This window comes from Excalfactoria chinensis, chromosome 5 (assembly GCF_039878825.1).
Source record: "Excalfactoria chinensis isolate bCotChi1 chromosome 5, bCotChi1.hap2, whole genome shotgun sequence".
In the NCBI taxonomy this organism is placed as follows: domain Eukaryota; kingdom Metazoa; phylum Chordata; class Aves; order Galliformes; family Phasianidae; genus Excalfactoria; species Excalfactoria chinensis.
In genome coordinates this window covers 39,025,350-39,048,501 of record NC_092829.1, presented here as the reverse complement: position 1 = coordinate 39,048,501, position 23,152 = coordinate 39,025,350, and the positions used below count along the sequence as shown (strand labels likewise).

The 23,152-nt window shown below is 37.5% G+C and overlaps 1 protein-coding gene across 2 annotated transcripts in view; it reads right to left on the bottom strand.

Annotated features, from left to right (window-relative positions):
- INSC (INSC spindle orientation adaptor protein) overlaps nucleotides 1-23,152 on the bottom strand; it is a 115,616-nt gene that overhangs the window by 17,047 nt on the left and 75,417 nt on the right. For both annotated transcript variants that reach the window (XM_072338347.1, XM_072338348.1), the window contains 2 exons: nucleotides 1,689-1,860; nucleotides 267-445 (listed from right to left, as the gene is read on the bottom strand). In XM_072338347.1, the coding sequence (XP_072194448.1) occupies nucleotides 267-445; nucleotides 1,689-1,860 (351 nt within the window). The remainder of the gene's footprint in view (nucleotides 1-266; nucleotides 446-1,688; nucleotides 1,861-23,152) is intronic.

Here is a 23,152-nt window from a genome sequence, read left to right as displayed (position 1 = left end):
TGACCAGCTTCACAGTGGAAAAAAAGTAAATCCCTGTATCTTACAAATATGGGAAGTGGCTATTTTTCCCCATAGAACCACATTCCGATTTCAGAGTGCACAAGAACGGACGCAAACAGATAAAGAAAAAGCCACATGAACAAAAGTGAAGACAGGAAATCAAATTAGGTTTGCCTACATCAAAACAGACAAGGAGCTGATTTTTGCATAAACCGGCTGATTTTTGCATAAATATGCTCATAATATCTTGCTGAGAAGTCACTCACCTGATCTCGGGAATATGGAGTATCCACTATGTGTTTGTCTGAACATGCTGCTAGAAGAATCTTCATAGCATTTAGCTGAAGCAACATTTCACAAGCCATGGTATCAAAGAAAGTAATATTGGCAAGAGCTGCTGAAGCCAGCAGGAAAACTTCACCAGATGAGGCTTCTTGGCACAGTTCTAGGAATGCAGAGAATAAACTGAATAAAAATCATCCTCTCAGTGCAAAAACACATTTGTTTCAAAGCAGTATTTAACCATCTGCAGTTGGCGTTAGTAATCTATGGCCAAGTTTGTAATACTCAAGACAAAAGCAGAAACAAAACAAAAAAATAATCTTAAGTTGGCAATTATATACTACATCACATTTTTAGGGTGCTTTATAAGATTTAACATTAGGCACCTTTGTTTGCGCTTCTGAATACTAAAAGCAATTGTTTCCTAAGCATTCATCTAATTAATGAGAGTATCTATCTAGTATATCATTCTACAGAGAATATTCCAGTGAATGTTGTTCAATACCTGGACATGAAATAAAATGAAATACTACAAGCAGAAGGCTGGCAGTAATTGATCCGTAAGATAATATGTCATCCACATATCTCCTTTAGAACAAACTGCACATATTTTGCCCATTTCTAAGCCTATTCCTTTGTAGTCATTCTATAAATTTTCCATTTTCGATAAGAAGAGCTGAATTCATGGTTATCCTTTCATTCCTCGCACACACACATTCTAAGTAAGATTCGAATCACCTGGCAATAACACTCCAGCCTGTTTTAAAAATTAAATATATTACAGAAATTTGATTACTGAGCTATAAATATTGAAAGGACACTGGTGTGTGATTATTGAAAGAGCTCTCCCAAAGTTACACGTGGTTTATTTTCAATGCTCACATTTCCTGAGCAGAGTTTATATTACTAAAATTCAGGTGAAACTGGAGCACTGACAATCAGGGAAATTCTCCACCTGCTAATCCCTTCTGGATGGGCTATTAAGGTTGTCATTTGACTGTGGTACATTGTAATAACTGATAAATACATTTAAAGTCTGTTCAGATGCCTCTAGCAGTCTACTTACAGCAAATTTAGTAAACACAACAGCCGTACAGGAATGATTAGAAAGTGCCTTTTAGAGACAAACATGAGACAGGAGGATGCTTGGCTCAGTTCATTTTGAGGTTCGAAAGGTACTACAGCATCTGGATACTATTATGATAAATACACATAAATTTCACTCAGAAATGGACAGGAGGTAAAAATATTATGTAACTGCAGAATGTCCAGCTTCAGGGTTAAAAAATGGCTGAGTTCTTTTTTCTGGTAAGCAAAGAATAGCAAACATTCTTTATGGAATGTGGTTAGTGAAAGATCCTACCCTCAAACAGTCATTTTAACTGGAAAGACTCCGAACAACTTACTAACAAGTGCTGTTACAATTTCTTCCATATTTTCCAGAAAGCTGCTGAGATGTTGAGTGAATGTGAGATGTGGAGATGTGATCTGTGCAATTACTGCCGCTGCTTCTGCATGAGTGGCTTCTGAATGGGTGTTATCAGTAAGAATGTCAGCCAGGCACAGTATTCCGTCTACCTATGGAAAAACAATACAAATAGGTTGGAAATACACCAATAAATATCTTTGAAAACATAGAGGGGTTTGCAATCTTCTTTTCTAGGCTGTGGATTGACTACTCAGTTTATTTTGAATGACTTAAATTTGGTGGCATTTAGAAAGAAGAAGTTTTGATTCAGAAAATAAATTAAATTCAGCACAAACGCTTGCTGACCAACAAGAAGTCTTAAATTTACTTCTCCTTTAATCATAGAATGATTTGGATCAGAAGGGACCTTTAAGACCATGTAGTTCCAACCCCCTGCTATAGGCATGAATGCCTCCCACTTGACCAAGTTGCTCATGGCCCCATCCAGCCAGGCCTTGAATGCCCCCAGGGAAGGGGCTACTCAGTTTCCCCAGACAACCCATTCCAATGTCTCACCATGCTCAGAGTAAAGAATTTCTTCCTAATATCTAGTCTGAACCTTCCCTCTTCCAGTTTAAAGCTATTTTCCCTCATTCTGCTGAAATAATCTTTGTCAAAAGAAAACAGAAATCATTCTCTGACAGAAAGAAATTATTCTGTGACAGAAGTCTCAATAAAGCACTCCTCCAAAAATAAGCCCAGATGAGCACATATTTACTGCTGTTATGCTCAGATTTGTTTAAAATCTTTTGGATGTGTCCCACTGTGAGACCTGAGCTCTCAAGTGTGCAGTAAGTTCTTCATGGGCAGATTTTTTGCCAAATGCTTTCTGAACATGTTGCAAAGCCAATGCAGGTTCAGAAAGTACCACTACAGACAGATCCGTAAACCGTGACAGATGAGTATGCATGAGTTTTGTATTAGAGCTAGGTTATTTATTCAGTTTATTCTTTGTTTATTCAGAAGAGGAACAGAAACATGACTGAAAGCTACATATATTTATGCTTTTAAAACATCTGAAGCATTCTAAACTTATTCTTTATGCAGTTTAGCCGAATACATCATATATGCACATTTTGCTCTAGATTATAGGAGATTCATTGACACAATGAAAGAGTGGAGCCAACAGGATGCTTAAACTATGCAAATGTTAACATCCAAAGCCAGAAAAGGAAGGTCCTCTGTAGACAAGGACATAATCTAAGAACTTTCAAAGTAAGAGGATGTTGCTTCTACCCCACTTTAATGTATTCCTGAATCATCCATCATACTATCAAGGAGGTAGGTAAATGTGTGAAGGGAACAAACAGAGTATGAATCACAGAATCATTGGGGCTGGAAGGAACATCTACAGATCATCAAGTCCAGCCCCAAAGACGCACATAATGTCAAATCTGCAGAAATTCACCAACTAAAATCTTTATATGGGTGAGCTATAGGGACAGTTTACAAGCTTCACTGAGTAACTGTTTTAAAAACTGATCTTTTACTTATATGAAGTTCTGAAAAAGCATGGAGTCAATTGCCTTATAAGCTGCTTGGACTTCATAGATACCAAGAGAAATTATCAAGGCTTACCATTGAAATATACTTTAGCAGTCAAACAAAACAAAAAACTCACTAATAGTCTTCTGCGGGTCCCGACTGCATTCTCTGTCTATTCAGAGCACCCTCAAAACAAATATCTTAAGTCCTATTTTCTCCACAAAGGGTATTTAGCAAATTTCCAACTCACATTTTTATTAAATATTAATACATAATGTTGTATCCTGCAATCAGCATGAATTAAATTATTTCTTAAAGCACAAACAATAGATGTATTCTACAAGAAAAGATCTCAAATTGATGGGAGCAAAGATCACCCTCTGGAAGATCTCACTGGGATGCACTTTTTAATAGACAATCAACTGTATCACTGGAACTCTAAAAACACAGATAGAAACAAACAAACAAACAAACAAAACCAACTATTTTTTCTTCTAGATTACAAATGAGTTTCAGTAGAGAACCTGAAGCACTGGCAAGAAGAGGAAGAATAAATTTTCAACATTAAAGTTTTCCTTGACAAGCTTTCAACATTAATCTACCTATAGCAAAATATTTCCTCCTAGTTATGGCAGAATTCTACAGTTTGAAACAGCAGATTCACATCATTCTCTTGGCTTCACAGTATATTAATAGATCTCAGTGTCAAGAATTAATATATGTCCTCACAAGATGATTTAGTAGCCAGTGTGTGCTAGACAATATCATATGCAAAAACACCCAATTTTGTCACCTTGAAAAGTCCCCAGGTCACATCTTGTCTGGGACCCGAAGGATACTAATAACAACAGTCAGTATGAAAATTTAAAGATATTTCAAGGAAATATACATACATATACATATACATATATATATATATATATTTCAAAAGAAGCTTCTTACAAGATCTGATAACAGGATAAAGCACTGTGTAGCCCTAAATTTACTGGTTGAAATTCACTTGGCCATCTTTTTTTCAATGACTTCAGCAAAATGACTTTGGAGAAGTTTCACGTTATTTCAGAACAAGTACTGGCTATTGAAAGAGGTACGAGCACAGGGTTAGATTATTCCAACAGCACTGATTGCTTATATATACACTACAAAATACAAGCCGTTAATGGAAATGGGAAGTTGCTTAATTGTAAATATAAGTGGATTTATTACTTTCTTAATAATAAATAAAGCCAGCACTGGTTACTTTTCCACCTTTCAATTAAAAATACTATAAAAACTTACAAATTCTGCCTAAAATACATTCTGTACCCTCTTGGCTCCCACCTTAACTACAGAAGTTAAAATAAAATAATTCTGCCCCAGCAGGCAACCCCATTTATAAGTGTCTAGCAATAAATTTTAAAATGACAGGGGAACAATCTAATAAAAGCACTTTAACATCCAAAAAGAAATTGCTTCTCAAAGCATTTTTATAATTAGCTTTCACACTGAAAGGAACTTTGGATGACTGCCCTGTTTTCCTTTTAATTTTGGTGGAGTAATCAGCTAAATGTCAAATCTGTTCATCACCCTGGCAATACAAAAGGACCAGTTAGCCAGATAACGCAAACAAATGAATTCCATGAATGCAATAAGATGCTGTGGAGACCCTGCATTTGAGGAATGGCGTTCAGTAAATACTTGATCACTAATGTTTCAAAATTGATAAATGGAAAAATGCCAGGAACTTACATCCTCATAAGCATTGCTCTGTTACATAAACTTCATCCAAGTGACAAAAATAAATACTTAACTGCTTTACTCTGTAGATAAAGTCATCTGAAAGGAAATCACTTATTCTCTCTGCAACAGGAATGAATTCCAGGGCAGTCCTCTTCCTTCTTAAGTTCTTTCTCCTGAAAATATTAACTAAAGCTAGACATCCGTAAACATGGTTCAACTGCCTTGAGTTAAATGCTGGCAATTCATAAAAATATCAATACAGAATTTGCAATGAATTGCATTATTGACTTCCCAGTTTGAAATATTACACTCAAGTCTTAACTCTCTGCTTTCCACAGCGAGGCAAACTTGAACCTGTAAAGGTTCAATGCCCCTGTAAAGTGCTCTACAGATAAAAACTGCTTGAGAAATATGCCGATTTATACCAGATGAAGATACATTCAGCTTTTTTTAAAGTGAGATGATATATCAGTAGAGTGATGCCATTAAAATGTCCAGAAACGTTTCAGGTAATCAAGGCTACTGCAGAATTTCCAAAGCAACAGCACTGACCAATGAACAAAACACAAAGGATTTTTGTAATGATTGCTGTACATGGGCCATGGGACCTTACAAATATAAGCCCTTCTTTTATACTCAATAGAATTGTACAGAGCTGAGTAACAGCTGAATGGTTATCAACTCGGTAGCTGTAAAACTACTGACATTTACCTTAGTTACATATATAAAGTGGCTTTGAGTAGACGCTTTGGTTCATGGCAACTTCAACTAACATTAAACTTCCATCCTTCAGAATGTGGTCGTATTGTTGGAAAAGTATTTGCTTTTCCTGGTGTTTAGTGATCAAGGATCAATGTGAAGATGATCTGATCTATACAGGAAGTATTATCAGATGCATTAAAAAATATATATATACCATATCTGCCCAGTCCCATAAATCACAGTTTACACTGCTTCAAACTACCACCTGCCCCCCAAAGATACAACCAACTTTCCCAATCTACTCCTCCTATGCCTTGAGTTCTGTAGGATAGCTGCTGAGTGGCTACAAAGTGCAGAAGGAGAAGAGACTGAGAAGGAATTCACTCTCAATTATGTAGGTGCTATCTACAGTACAGATCCTTCTATCAACACTAATGTTTATCTGTGTAGAATTAGTATACCCTAATACAGCAGAGGAGAAACTACTGAACATAAATTACTAAAGTGACATGACAAAGAAAGGGATTTATAATGGTTTTAGTACTCAGCATTTGTTAAATTATTTCTTCTTTTCTGTCATAGCTGAAAGAATCACAATAATTACTTATCTGAAATCTCAGGAGTTTACAAGAACAGGGGAGAACTATTTCTGTTTACATAAGACAGAGATGAAATTCTGCAAGTTCCGTGACACATGACAGAAGCCAAGGGTCTCATCATTTTCTTGCACTGCATTTTGGTGGGTTGGATATGCTGGCTTGTTTTAAAGTTGCAAGAATCTATTCCTATTTGTAGGAATTTCTTGATATCTGCTTCATAAATTCCAGAAAGCATAAGTTTGCTTCTTTTAAATAATGGATAAGGCTTTATGTATTATACTTTGGGGTCTGAATTTCATTAAAATGAAGCAACATGAACACAAAAAGAACTCAGCAAGAAGATGAGAGGAAGTGTCATGAGTTATATAATAATGCTGAACAAGATTCTGGGACCTGAAGTCTGAATTAGGGAAGGACCATATGTAAGTAGTGTTAACATAGCCCTCATTTTTATTTACCCTGGGGGATCACAGTCTGTACTAGTAGGAAAAACAAAAAGTAAAAAACCACAAAAACAAAAAAACATCCTATTCCTATACGCAAAGAGAGGCTCCGGGGTTTTGCATAGGAAGGCACTCCAGAAAATGAGATACGCTCACTGAAAAAAACATACTTGGACCATCTGGTTTTAAATAAATAATGTCACAGACACTGCATGGCATGAGGACATATTCTCAAACAGCCGGTGTCTGGCATTTGAAAACAAGAATGCTCTTTCAACGCATTTGATTACATTGCATTGTTTATTTTTGGTGACACTGTGAATTTCATTTTAAGAAGTGTTTGTTAGTACACCTCTTCATGAGCAAAAAAACAAACCACACGCAAGCCATGTTTTTTAGAGGACTCTCTTCATCTATTACAATAATGAGGAAGTGCTGCTATCCAAAAAGTGCAGCATGGAGGTCACAGCCAGAAAATCTGTCATTATCAGCTAATCTAACTCTGCACTGTCTTTCTTCTCTCAGCAAAAAGTTCTTGACAATATTTTTGCTAGAATCCAAGTCCAAACTTTAAATCTTAACATGATATGCCTACACCTTAACAAAATAACATAACTATTGCTGTAAACTGACATACTATTTCCTCCATTAGACTAACATTCTCAAACAGGTCAGCAGAATACTGTCCCAAGAAGTTAGAAAGAAACATAAACCTATCCCCATGCTCAGATATGGTAATGAAAAACCATGGCAGAGAGCAGAGGCCTCTATTAGACTGAGCAGAGAGTGAATGGGCAACTACAATAGCACAGGGTGCTTTTTTCTGTACTGCTAATTTAAACATGAGATGCTGCAAATTCATTCAGAAACAGAGATCCTTATACAAACGATTTTCTCTGCAATTATCACTCACTTCAAGGGTGTCCCTCAATCTAGCCTAAGAAATATCCAATCTCCACAGGATTCAAGGTCTTCACAGCTTTCGAATCACATGTATACTGATTAAATACACCGTAGCTATGAGACACTTACCTAATAGAATGTACTGAATATATACAGCAGCCTGTTAAAAATTAAAAGCATCTAAATACAAGTAACTTCCATAAAGGACAATGCTTTATTCACATAGCCCTCTCTAAAACTATTTACTGTTTTTAAGAAAAGTGCTGTGAGGTACCAAGTGTTAATAAAATTGTTTGCTACATTCATTACTTCACGATGGCTGTTCAGATTTCTTAATAAATTAATTTAAATAAATTAGCTCTAGAACTGACCTTGTATGTGCAAGATCTTCACTGGCAGAGAAATTTTACAGGCAAGTTATAGAGCTTTATGATAGCCATTTATAATGAAAACACTCTCAGCACTTTAGCAATAAAACTTCTAGCGAGCAACTCAATAAGAGTCCATTTGGGTTGTAATAACAACGGAAGAAATTGCTATATTTATTTGGACGAGAATTTAAAAAAGAGAGAAAAAAAAAACACAACTAAAAATGTAGCAGTTTTCATCTGGTGAAAATTGATGGAACTTTCCTGGTTGCAGCAGACTCAAACTATTTCATCCTGAGATTTCTCTCTGGACATGAAAATCTCCTTGGGTCTCATACAAATACTGATTTATTTCTATGGCAGCAGTGTCAATAAAGTAATTTCAGAATTGCTTTAAGTATAAGGAATTCGGGTTTAGGATCAGCTGTTTGCATGGAATCTTTATGAGCAGTCAGAGGTCTACAATGAACCATCAGATGAAATGATCTCAGCATTTTTCCCTTCACTAACATCTCCCAGCACAGTCAAATATTGCTGCTGTATTGATTCCTTAATAGCAGAAACTGGGACAATGCTGAAGGGCTGACAAAACTGAATCTTTTTACCACCAGAACGCTGGTTTCTCTTCTACCTGGTCTCGACACAAAGGAGAATACTCATCAAGGAGAGCAAACATAATTAAAGCTACGGTAGTGTCTGTGTGCTGCACTGAAGAAGAAATGCACAAATTTTGTTAGATTTCTAATGGAGATTATTTTTTGAGCAAGCAAAGATAACTACAATAGAGCGCTTGGACATTGGGACAGTTACAATCTGCATTCAAAATCATACTTGCAAGTCGGGCTTATTTTCATAGCCCATTCTCACACCTTCCCTGAGCAAAGATGGAAGTGCCTGTCCTCTCCTGTCAGTAAGCAACAACAGGAAGCACGGGAATGGCACATAGTTGTGTCAGGGAAGACTCAGACTGGATATAAGGAAGTTCTTTGCCTTCAGGGTAGTCAGACTCTGTGAGAGGCTTCCAAATACAGCGCAGCAGGAGCGTTCAGGAGGCATTTGGATAATGCGCTTAATATGCTTGAAGTTTTTAGTTGGCCTTATGTGGTCAGGTAGTTAGAATTTGTGTTCTTTATGGGTTTCCTCCAACTGAACTCTTCTATTCTATTAGAAAACCATGACAGGGTGTACATTCTTTGACTGAATTACTGAGTGAGCAGAGTCCAGGTTTAATAACCTAGGACATTCTGCAGTTATTTCTTTCTGAAAGAATTCTTTCTGAAAAACTGTGAGCATAAGTTTGTCACAACAACATGAAGTTTAGTTAACAGAAAGCAAGATCTATTAAAACTCCAAAAGCTCAGGAGGTATGTACTAGATGTGCTACAGTTTAATAGATAGATTGACATTTATGGCTTAGATCCTTGGTTATCTTACTGAAGAGCACCATTAACCAGCATTAAAATACAAAAGCCATTACAAACCAAGTTGAACAGACAAGGCAAACACAAGACAGTACCTGTGCCAAGCCGGGGGGGTTTAAGGCAAAGTGCAATCATTTTTCTGTTCAGAACAGCTGACCATAAACCAATCAGCTTAAAAATCCTGTCTAATCAGACATCTTTCAATGAGCTTGAACAACTGATCTTTCTTAATTCAATTTTAAAACTTAATCCACTTTACTGAAAAGGTATTTGATTGTTGCATCCTTTCCTATCTATGTCTCTCTTCTGGTTCACTGAAATACCTTCTATTAGGATAAGCTTACCCTGATTGGCTTGTACTTAAGAGCATAAGAAGAGAGGCAGTGTCATCTCCACTTTTCCTGTTACCACTTTTAGAAACTGCCATATTTTGTTTCATTCTTTCTTTTTCTGAGAAAAAAAATAATATATATATATAGTGTATATAGTAATTGTATGTTTCAATTACTGGCCCATATTTAGGATAAAAGTCTTCACCTGTTTAATTGACATAGAAGTGCATCATTTCACGTTTAAAGGTGCTCGAGGCTTCCCCATTGTGAGGAAAGATGAACTGAAAGGAAACCGCTCACAGAGTCATAGCAGCATCTTTTGCAGTACAGTCAAGAAGGCAAAAGCAGCACAGTAAAGGCATAGAGCATACATAACTCTTTCCTCAATCTAGAGGGTGGTGCAAAATAATGGATCTGTCATGAAGTTCATTTCATACATTTGAGGCAATTTATTCCTAAGCAATTTAGTTTTGCTCTTGCACCCAATACTATAAAATAAAGATAAAATCTTCTTATCTGCCTCTACATATTGCTAGGATAAATGCCACTGCAACAATGCTACCAATTATTATTAAAATAAGCAGTCATTTTTTCCAGAAATTAGGAGAGTGTATCTTACACTTACACAAATCAGTAGTAAGTGCTGGTAACTTAACAGAAACAAAAAAATCTACATTACATTGATTTTAATTTAAAATTGATTCTACCCGCAATATTTTGAGTACATTAGCACTTCACTTTTGGGAGTCCAGGGTTTGTTAACAGTGTTAGTTTTGCCTTCAGTGAAGCTATTAGAGTGTGCTGTGAGTTGATATATAATGCTCTGGTAGTATAAATATTTCAAACGTGAAGTCCAGCTTGTAGGTAAGAGTGTTTAATTTAGGAGATCACTTGGGTTGCAGCTAGCTTTGGTCCACACAGACCTACCTTACCAAATCAGTGCCCTCAGCCTTAAACTCGAGGTAGATCTGCACAACCCTTACCAGGAACCCAGCAACGGAAACATTGCCATAATTCCTGTCTCCACTGGGTGCCACTGTTGTATAACACAGTGTGCAGATTACGCTGCCTGAGTCGTGTGTGATGTTTTTGAGATATATTCAGTTATTACTTTTTTTATGTCCCCAAAATTCCGCAGAATAAGCCTTTAAGAAAGAAATTCAGGTAAGGTTTCATTACTCATAGAACTCTGCAGGTACCATGCTCAAATGCATAATAGCTCAGATTCTTTCCCGATTTATACGTTAAAAAGCCTCCCAGCTCTGCAACCAGAACTGCTCCTCCATGCTGACTGATAATCAGCCTAGTGCCTTATGTTGAACTATTTTTTTGTCTCTGAAAGTTAGCTGATAACCACCTGTTGCCTTCTAAAGTGCTTGCATGCATCACTATCACAAAAGTAAATCTTTACCAAAATCTATAGGTGACCTTGACAACACCTGCTTAGCAAGTGTTCTCCAACTGTGAACACACAATGAGATGATGGTACTGCTGAAAATACAGCTGAAAATTTAATGACAATTAGGTATCAAATTTATGGAATGGTTATAATTTCTGTTTGATGGTTTGTGGATACTGATCACTTTCTAGATAACAATTTCCTTTCAGCTAAACTGGAATCAAAAATACTGAAAAGTTTATTCTGAATCACCATAGTCACCTTCAAGTTGTCTGCTTGACAACATCCCTGCTCTCGGATTTTGCTGTTTCTTTTCCCCAGACCTCTGATAAACAAATAGTGAGACTTAGTTTTTTGCTTTTCTTAATGGAAGACACTGAGAAATTACACTAAAATAAAAAATTCTTAAAGGTGGAAGACAGTTATGAGGAAATGTTATGCTGTCCTTTCATAGTAGAATCATTTCTCACTCTAACCATTAGGTTGAAATGATATAATCACAACTGTTTCAAGTTGCTGAAGACCTGGAAAGCAACATCTCTGTTTATGAAGCCTGCTTCATAAACTTCTGATCTTTCCTCTCAGCAGCCTTTTCTGATAGACAGATAGTTGGTGATATTGACAAGTACAGAATTTTCTATGACTGTTTGATATTTGAAAAGGTCTCAGTCTTCTTCCAGCAGAAATCCAAAAGGATTTCTAGAATTCTGCCAGATTCTGAGAAGTTTTCCTGTAAACTGACCTGTGATGCAGTTCTGGAGGTAATGGACAAGCCCAGTGGACTGAAGCTTGGCCGTTCCTGCACTGAGAAACTCACAAGCATCTAGTTTAGCTCACAGAAAAACAGTAGTAAATTTAGAAAGGAAAATTCAGTTCAAAACATTCACACAGTAAGAAAAAGAAGTAGCTGCAAATCCTAGTCTTGCTAGTGTTCTCTTGTCAGCATGCAGGCTGTGATTCATCAGATATCCAAACTCTAATAATCTGAATAACTATCACCCGCATATCAGTTCCTATTATGCCTACTTATCAGATCACATTAAAAACAGCAATAAGATGAAACAATTTCTACCTGCTCTTTGTATTGATATGTGGTTATCACACACGTGTGGACATAAAGAAAACGTCACAGATAGGAAGATCAGCTTTATCAATCAATTTGTGCCATAACAAAGCTGGAAAATCCCTGTCTTTCCATTAACAGCTTACCTGAAATGGCCTCCTCATTGCAGTAGAACATTACAGTTCTAATTCCACAGATCTAGAATATATGTATTCTTTTCTGCCTTTCAAGGTCTAGAGAAACTGCTAATACCAAGCTACCTAAAATACATTCCACAAGGAACAGAGGCAACACTTATAGCTGGTATCTTATTAACCAACAACAATAGCGTAGGGTATAGTAAAACAGCTTCTGCTTTACAAAAACATCACCATTTACAGCCCATGAAGTCAACAAGCTCCCCTTCTCTGCATGTTAGTAGTAGCTATCTTGTTTTAGGGCAACTTGGCTGTGGCAGTAATTGCTCTCGTCTTTAACGAGGTTACAGAAAACGTTATGGGGCAACCTTTTCTCACACCTTCTCTAGGAGAACAAAGTAACAAGATGAACCTTCAAACACTTGCAAGACTTCTGCCTTCTTAGTGATAGCATCCGTAGACAAAGGAAGGGCAACTGATGTAATCTACCTGGGTTTGTACAAGGCCTTTGTCATGGTCCCACCCCACATTCTTCTCTCTAAATGGTAAAAACATGGATATGAAGTCTAGATTAGTTAGTGGATAAATAATTGGTTGAATGGTTGCAACCAGAGAGCTGTGGTCAATGGCTTTATGTTTAGGTGGAGGCTGGTCATGAACTATGTCTTCCAGAGGTCTGTCTTGGGAACAGTGCCCTTGAGCATCTACATCAACAACATAGTGGTATTGAGAGCATCCTCTCAAGTTTGCTGGTGACATTAAGCTGAATGGTGCAGCTGAGACAATAGAAGGATGCCATCCAGAGAGACCCGGAAAGGCTAGAAAAGTGGAGACACAAGAATCTAAAGAGGTTTAACAAGGCCAAGTGCAAGGTGTTGCACTTTGGTCGAGGCAATCAGGCTCAGTATGAGTACTGACTGAGAGAAGAACTACTTGAGTGCAGTTCTAAAGAGAAGGTCTTGGGGGCCCTCACAGACAAAAATCTGGATGTGATCCAGCAGTGTGCACTTGCAGCCCGGAGGGCCAAGAGTATCCAGGGCTGCACCAAAAGAGGGGTGGCCAGCAGGGAGAGGGATGTGATTGTCCCCCTCTACTCTGTTCTTGTGTGGCTGCATCAAAACCTGGGGCCCCCAGTACAGGAAGGATGTGGAAATGTTGGAGTGGGATTTCATGCCTTCTGTGAAGAAAGGCTGAGGGAGCCAGGCTTGTTTAGCTTGGAGAAGAGAAGGCTCTGGGAAAACCTCATTGTGGACTTCCAGTTATTGAAGAGAGCTTACAAACAGGATGAGGATCAACTTTCTACATTGTCTGATAGTGACAGGACAAGAAAGAATGGCTTTGAACTAAAAGAGGGGAAATTTAGGTTAGACATTAGGAAGAAATTTTTTACTTAGAGGGTGGTGAGACACTGGAAGTTGTTGCCCAGAGAAACTGCAGATGCCCATCCCCAGAGACATTCAAGGCCAGGTTGGATGGGATCCTAGGCAGTCTGATCTGATAGTTGGCAACCCTGTTTATGGCAGGGTCATATAGGACCTGCATGATCTTTCAGCACAGGCTGAAAGAGCTGAGCCTGGAGAAGCCTCTGAGATGACTTCATAGCAACCTTTCAATATTTAAAGGGGAGCTACAGGAAAGAAGAAGACAGCCTCTTTAGAAGGGTCTATGGTGACAGAACAAAGGGAAATGGCTTCAATCTCAAAGAGAGAAGATTTAGCTTGGCTATCAGGAAGAAGTCTTTACAGCAAGGGTGGTGAGGCACTGAAACACGTTGCCTTGAGATGCAGTTGATTCCCTGTCCCTCAAGGCTGGATCAAGCCCTGGACAACCTGATTTAGCTGTGAATGTCCCTGTTTAATTGCAGGAGAGTTGGATTCAATGACATTTATACATCCCTTCTGGTTTAGAGGTTAGGATTCTATGTTTCTATGATCTCTAGGTCCCCTCCAACCCGAGACATTCTATGATTCTTCCTACTTCCATCTGCTGGTCTGATGGAGATTCTTTCCTCCTAAGACTTATCTCAGCTGAAGATCATTGTCATGTCAAAGTCTAAAAGCTGATAGAGTTAAACCAAATCAGCAAAACATGAAAGTGCATAAGAGACAATCTTCAGCATTCCAGATTACTTCAGACTAGTAAACACATAGTTCAAGACACCAGCTCAGGCTTGCATCAGCCCTGATGAAATTATGGACTGCCTCTACTCACCAAAATGTTGGTTGGAGAAGGAAGCCTGACACTATACAATGCGCAGCAATGTATCTCTGAAAATCAAGAGTGATTTAGTACAACAGTATGGCCTGATCAATAAAAAGCTTGCTCATCTATTACAAGCAGCAGTAAATGAACAAATTCTACAGTCCTCTGAACAGCTCTGAACAGTACTGGAAAGGGAAGAAACCATCAGTGGAAGAGCTACTGTCTGAGACTGAAACAACAGATGAGATAGGAATCAGTCAACATATGAACAATGCAGTTTGGTGCTTAGCTTTTCAAAAACATGATTATTATCTTAAAGAGATGAGATTGTTTTTCCAACAGCTCATTAAATGTTTTTGAAGATGCTTTAGGAAACATGAAGGTTTTAGTATAAATCAGGCAGAATGCCAGATGTAAGTGGTTTCCTGCAAACAAGCCTAAGTAAAAAAGAAAAAATTGCACTGACGCACAAACAGGCCTCTACATCACCTGCCATTAATTATTATTTAACCTTCACTGTTTTAAGAAATATGAGGAGACTCATACGTATCACGAGTGAGCTTCAGCTAAGCCACATGGTAGCTCTTAGCTCACTGGAAGTATGAGGTAAGAAATAGCTGATACACGTACTTTATGTTGTTATTGTTGGGAGCACATATGCAGGTTACTTTACCTAAATAATTCAATACTTCCAGCCTTGACTTCAAATGCACGTCACTAAGAATGTTTGCTGAGTTTCAGTTAATTAGCAAATTAATCTAGGCTGAGTTGTAAAAGAGTACTGGAGCAAATCAAACTATCTCCAGAAAAAATCTTAGCTTGCAGTAAGAGTTAACAAGACAGAGTCAGAATATAGTGATACTGACAGATAAACCATGAGGTCAGAATGCATTTATATAATAACATTTCAGTGAGAAAACTAAAATGCTATTTAAGCTGAGAAAATCTTCTGGCCATAACAGGTTGAAGTTGTTATCATAAAAAGTTTCCTGTATGTCCTGTATTTCTATTCTATTATTACATCATGTGAGGTACTTTCTCACATTATTGCTTTAATAGAAATAGAAGAGGGGAAAAAAAAAAAAAAAAAGAGAGAGAGAGAGAGAGAGAGAAAGGAGATATTTTTAACCACCCATTTTCAAAATAATTTTGCAAATTATTGGATAAATACAGGGAAAAAAAAAAAACAAAAACAAAAACCAACACACAAGCAAATGGGCATGTATAAAATAAGATTTCAAAAGGAGAATTTCCAAGTTTTTCTCTAAATATAAAGATCCAGAGTTTCCATTTTGGGCATGCTACTGGGGCCTGATTTGCAAAGGATCAAGCTGGAACTCAAGAGCTACAAAAGCTCCCTAGTTTACACATGCCCTGAACCCAATGCCACAGGAGGGCCCCTCACTGGTGAGTGCTGTGTTACAGCAGGACTCTTAACTCCATTTGGAGCTCAAGGAGCTGTGGAAAAGCTCATGGAAAAAGAAAAAAGAAAAAAGAAAAAATTCTAAGCTGAGCATGAGCTGAAGTTGCTATTCTTTGTTAGCTTCAGCTACTACTAAAAAACAAACCAAGGAAGTAGTGAAGCTGAGAAGTGAACTCAGAATTTGAGTGCTCTACTGAGGTTCAACAACCTTCTGCAGTGTTTTCACACCCTGACTCATCCCAATAGAAGATCAATATTTGTTATCATATCAGGATAAGCCAGACACTTTGTCTGGCAGCCTCCATCATGTTATCCTCATGTATGACAACCAGTTCATCTACAAACAAGTAATTAACTCCTGCAGACGGTAACAGATAGCTCTGTACATTCCCGCTGGCATGGCCCACAGAGAAGAAATGTAAGTCAGCTGGAACCAGGTGAAATTGGTTATCTGGATGAGGGCGTGGGGTTGGTCATTCAAGATTTCTGTAGCGTACAGAGAAATGTAAGGAATTCTGCATAGTTCAGTGAAGCTGTAGTTAGAAGAATGAGGAAATTATTTTCTTCCCTTTTTGCTTTTTAGTAATGTTCATCTATGAATGTTCTATGCTTCAAAATTGTGTGGAAAAAAAAAGTGAAAGTCAGTATTACACAAGCAAGGATAGATGACCAAGAAACAAGGTAGAGCACTAGAAAACTCCAAGAAACATTGTTAAGTTCAGGCAGGAAAATAGATGTGGAAAAAGCCTTAGAAGGCAGAAAAAGCAATGAATTTGCAGGATCCAGAGACACCCTGTTCTGTAACCAAATACGCATCAGTACATTTTTCTACAGTATAGAGTCTTCTGAAATCACTGAAGTTTTAGGCAAGCTCAGAAGTCAGCCAAACCAAATGAAGAGGCTCTGAGCAGTAAGCTCTCTCTAGACTTTTCTAATGAGTCACAAAAATCATGAGCAATGCTGAGTCATGAAGCCTACAGCAAGGATGGGTCAGTTCGACTCATATGTATAATTTCAGGAGAGATTTTGTGAGAGAAGAGCCATCTACTGTGTTTGTCTTCTTAAATAAGTATTTTCACCCCTATCTCTCCTGCCTCACACTTTCTTGTGGCTCCATTTAAACTATTTAACATGTGCAACGTAAGCACATTCAGTATGCGTTTACACATGCGTTATCACAAATGCAGATATGCAATGCAACAATTTCCTGCTGAGTGGGAAAAGAAAGACTGAGAAAGCTGCTCCTCTGATGGGTCACTCTGTAAGGCTGTATCTTTCTGGTTTCTTTTCTGCCTCTGTCAGGAACAGGAGGAACATTTGAGGTCCAAAATAGCTCTCTCCTTCCACTTTTTTAAAATGCCTCAATTGATTCTCATTAATCTCTGCCTTCAGTTTAGGAGCTGAGTAAGCAGCTTCTTTCATCTTAAAATTAAATTTGCTTGATAGATTATTATTATTATTATTAGGTAGGGAAAACCCACCTGTCATTAGATGTGTTGGCTTCTGTTTCTTCAGACGTCATTCATGGATCATTTGCTGCTCTTGTCATTGTCACTGCTTTAAGGATTATTTTAAATTCTTGCAGAAAAAAACCATCATCTGGTAATTTCCAAATTATTTTTCATTTATAAAATTCTCTTAACACTGTGACTTTTGAAACATAAATCCAGAGCTATTTGGAGCGCTTTAAATAAAATACTTAGCGAAATATAAAATCAATAGATAGCATAAAATACTAACATAACTGACTGCAAAAATGATGTGTAAATTATATGGAAGCCAAACAAGTGCAGAGTGAGAACTTGGCACCAGCTCAAATCTTCAAAACAAAGTTGGAGGGGATGGCAATCTACAGGCACTAATCCAATTTAATCTCTCACAGTGAAGAATACACCTCAGTAAATTGGCATAGTCTGGGAATTTTCCTTTTCAATTTTCAGAATCTATTTCAATGAAACGTATCTTTTTAACACACAAAGAAAAAAAACAAACAACTTACTCTTCAGTACCAGAGCTAAACCATTACAGGTATATAAACAGATGAACTGAGGTGTAGATGAGAAGAGAGATTGTCCTCCAAAAGCTAGAGCACATCTGATTTTATCAGCTCACACTTTGCATGAGCGCTGCTCCAGAACAGGGACAAGATAAAACAGAGCACATCACATTTGTTCTGAGCCCATCACTCCTAGTACTTGAATATCACTAATATCACTACAACGCCTTCTCCTTAGCAGTTCTTACCAAAGACAACACAAAAGCTGAATCTAACAGGGCTGCTTGACTACAATGAAATTTTTGCATGCGGACATGTTATCAAACATATGTCCTTAAGAAATATTCCACTGGAAGAAAAGAAAATGTAAGTTTGTGGGTGACAACTCACATGAAAGAAGAAAATAAAAAACAAAAAACAAACAAAAAAACCAAAAAAACAAAACAAAACAAAAAACAACCTTAAAATATTCATTGTTTGGTTAGAAGACATCTTGCCAGTATATATTTTTTAATTCATATGTGACTCTATATATAAATTCACAGCCTGCCAGTTGCACCTGAAAAGGCAAAGAAGGTATTTCAAAAAGCTCTTGCACCTATTTGATCTGACTCAAAGTCTTACTTTGCTCCTTAGCATAACAAAAGAATATTTATCCTGCAAAATTTATTTAAGTCTGAACACACCAGCAGATGCGTAGCTCTTGATAATTTAAACGGATAGTAGTCTCCTTGCTTTTGGTGAAATTACATGCAGAAAGCTAATTTTACATGTAAATGCTTGCAGTCTGCACCACACCTGATATCTAAATGAGGATCTACCAAAGAACAGAATCTATCCTCTGAACAACATCTATTCACCAACTCCTTCTCTGAGTCTCACACTGCCCAACTTCAGCAGTATTATCAAAATGTTTATCTCCCATGGTATGCTTGCTGGCTCCTCACTCCATCTTCTGAAACCCATAACACAATTAAAGCGAGGCAAGGTTTGTAAGGAGAGGTAACATCTTTTATTAGAGCAACAGATACATATCTCCTCAGACCATCGGGGCTACAGCAACACAACTACTATAATTTAATTTGCCATTCTAACAGAATTGGAATAATGGCAGTGACCTCAGCCAAAGCATTTTGTGTATATATTTTTCCTAGAGAGAACTGCCAGTGCCCATAATCCTGCACTAACATGCCTGTCTTGATTCAATTCCACATCTCTTGAATTAGACTGTCAGAAGTAAAAACCACCTTGCTTTTCTGATTTTCTCTCTACCTGACAAAATGGGTATTACCATAAAGCAAACAAATTTTAATTTGCTGTGTGACTGGCAGGTTTTGAACAGAATAAAAGATACTGAAGAGAAATCTGCAAGTATTTTTTGAGCATCATATCTTCACACTGTTTTTCAATATACAGAAACCTGTCCTTTCCGTGACTTCCAGACTGCTTTGCCCTAGAAGTGCAAGAGGCTGCTTTTGCATCTGACAGTTCACCCCACCATCAGGTTTTTCAGGAATGGTCAGATTCTGTAAAGACCTAAGACTTGCTACACTTGCAAACACCACCTAATATATATATATACATATATATATATGTATATAAAACCAGCAGTGAGAAAGGGCAGTTCCTGCACTCCCAGATATGATTTAATGAATCTTGCAGGGGCTTTGACAGAAATGTAATTTGCCAAACCCAGCACATTTTTCACTGCCAATTAATTAAACAGCTTTACTCAGAAGTGTCCAGTAAATTAAGGAGCTGCAAGCCTAGAACTTCACATTATCTAATTGTGCCACTAACTCAGATACTGGAATAGCCTTTCTGATAACCAGGCAAATCTATGTGAAAAGCAGCTTCTGAAAATGTTGTTCCCCACTCTATTCCTTAAGGCTGACATGTTTCTTTCTCACTGTAGCTCCTGATTCTCCCACAATCTACACAATTACCCAGCAACAACATTTAGATAAAGTCCCCAGCTTTAACACTAACACGAAGTTTCACCATGCTCTGCACCATGTGTCAAAAGTTGCTTGTATTAGTCTTTAGAAGGTTATACTCCTCTGTAAAGAATCACAAGAGAACACTTTATCCATTCCTGGTTTTCATTTGCAATTTCACAAGCAATTTCACAAACTCCAAAGCCAAGCTACAAATGGCCAAAGAAGGTGAGCCAAAACAATGCTGTTGGACACAAAAAAATACGTTATGCAAAAGAGAAGAAGTGACTTTTCAGCCAAAGAGATGAAAGAGGAATGCATCACTTGAACTCTTTTCATCTAAATCATCTCACATGCTCTTAGCATGTAAGCCAGTGTTGTGATTTTAACCATGCAGAAAGTCTCTTCCCATCCAGGAAGACCCACACATTTCCTGTAAACAAAGCACTGCCCTGGGGAAAAACCAAGAATGATAAAAGACACCTTGATCTTTTAAATTCCTGAATTCAGCTTCTTTGAGAATGCAGCATTTATGTAATTTCTATCATTTTATGGGACTATCTAATTCCTTGTCCTGAAACTAACAAGCTACAAAAACACCAAGAGAGATCATAGGAGGTTTTTTTAATATACATTAATCAGAGATAAATAAATTTCTAACACAAGGCTAATTTTTAAGCTGTTATTGTACTGTCCTACCAAAGTTACTTATGCTCTCATAACTCAGGTGCTCTCCATGACTCTCACATCTATCATAGTATCATAGTATCGTGCGAGTTGGAAGGGACCTTAGAGATCATCGAGTCCAGCTCCCGGGATTCGAGCCCATCTACCTCAGCCTCTGGCTACACAAGCCTCAGTGAATTTAGCAGCTGAAAATTAATACAACATACTACTATGTTCAGCTCCCGCCACCCTGAGTTTTCAGTTTCAGATGTTAACTTCTGTCAAAACAAGCGTAACTCAGTTTCAAACTCAATTCAGCAGCCCACATTCGATGAAAAGCTACGGACAACTTTTTATCTGTTGTAGAAGTTCTGCAATAAGCATTTCACTTAACTCCCAATAAAAGCTCACTGAGAAAAACTTGTTTTTTGTGACAGATGGATGGAAATTATTTACTGTAAGATCGTGGTTCTTAAAAAGCAGGCTGGGTTCACATCAAACAATATATTTTAGACAATTTCTATGTAAGAAATCTTCAAGAAATGTTTAGTTTCCCAGCCACAAAAATTTTAATCTTGATTTAATGTGCTCAGAAAAGAATTTATAATGTATATTTAGGCAAACTTGCTGTCATGTCATTTATTAAAAAAGAAGGTTTTATTAATGTAACAACTGTTACTAGTTATTGAACTAGTTTATATATTCTGCAAACAAATGCATAATGCACAATGTTGATATTTAGACAGCTGCTTACTGTTTGCACAAATCATTACTTTGATGGCAGTTGGGCCTTGATCTAAGTCTCAGCTGAGTTGCAGGTTTTTAACAAAATAATGTTCCACATGCCTTACCTTAATCAGGTAACCTTAAGAGTCGCGTCCCTCAGTAATGTGCTTTTGACGGTCTCTGGCCAAATTACACACTGGTCCTTACACCAATATGGTGAGTGGTAAAATGGCATTTATTAGATTGTGTGAGTCCCTTATATAGGTTTCCTATTTCATTTACACCTTATACATATGCATGACCCCTTCTACATATACATGAGCCAATCTACATATGCATGACCGAGCAGGGGAGGGCCTGTCGCATTACATCTTGAGTGACCATCCAAGTCTAATACAACACACATGAAAAAAAAAAAAAATGGCAGTACACTTCTCTGTTTGATATTTATTTCTGCAGTGACTCTGCAGTTCTTTTATTGCAGCGGGAAAGTTAGTAAAAATCACTTGACTGCGCTCCATCATAGAGCAAAAATTGGAAAGCCGTGCCTTCTAACATCAGTCAGGTAGAAGCACTGTATGGACAGACGTCACGGGCGCAAGTAGTTTTTCAGTTAACCCATGACAGAAGCAGAGAAACTACCAAAGACTTCAGGTTGTAATAAGGCTGCATGTCAGTACACACACAGAAGACTCATGTCGGCTTGTATTCAAATAGAAACCCCTTTACCACACAAGGCTACTTCACATTAGAGACATTTGTCAGATCTGCCACTAAATAATTCTATTTTTGTCCAAAGCATCCCTGAGGCTGTATGCACAAATAGGCCTTCATGTATAAAAGTAAAACCGTTCTTCAATTTCTGCTCATACTCACCTCACTCAAATTCCTCTCAGTTATTCTGTTTTTAGAAGTTTTCTGTATTATTTATTAAGATTATCTATAGTATATGTCATCATTATCTGTAGAACATCTGCCTGTAGCATCCATTATCTGTACTGTGTATTTGCTTAAATTCCAGAATGCCTAGACTAAAAATAATCATACTTTTATTGCTCTCTCCTAACAAGTTTGCATGCTCAAGGACCACAAGACAAATGACAAAGCTCTCTTGGGTACAGGGATAGGCAGCTACAGGAATAACACAAAGAGTGGAAACTCTGAACATGTTTCCAGGACCTCTCCTCTCCTCTGAATAGGTGCACTGGTGTCACAGTGGATTATGAAGCTAAAGTGTGCTGAACAAGCGTACATCCGTAAGCAGCCTGAAGCACTAACTACCCACTTGTGAAGCGCAAGTTACACAGAGCTCAATTTATTTACATGCAGACCTCAGTTAAAACGAGGTGAGTTCTTCACTCCCTACATTAAAAGCTTAATTTGATATTGCTGAGTTCCTGGAACCCAGAACCTGAGCATACAACAAAGTAACAGCATATTTTTAAAAATCAGGAAAGTATTTGCAAGTTAAATAACTATAATAAATTGGTATTCTAAGCAACTGATTTTTTATTGTTGTAAATATAGCTGATTGGATTCACCTGAAGGAGTAAAGCTAATCACTGCAACAACAATGTGGTTGTGGTAACTGTAATTAAAGACAGGCATGTTCATCAAGATTATATAAAAGTAACAATGACTTTTTCAAGTGTGCTCTAAGAGAACAGAGTGCAGATATACATATTTAAAGATGCGTGACTGGAAAGAAAAGTAATTATTATCTAAAACTTAGGGAAAATATACCTGCTTAAAATAGACAAAATAGTAGATGATTTCTGTAGCAAGTGAATCATAATGATATTCACATCAGAGCAAATTAAATGCTCCACAACCACCCAGGTGCTTAGCTGGGCAATAGAAACAGCTCCTTCTGCCAGATAG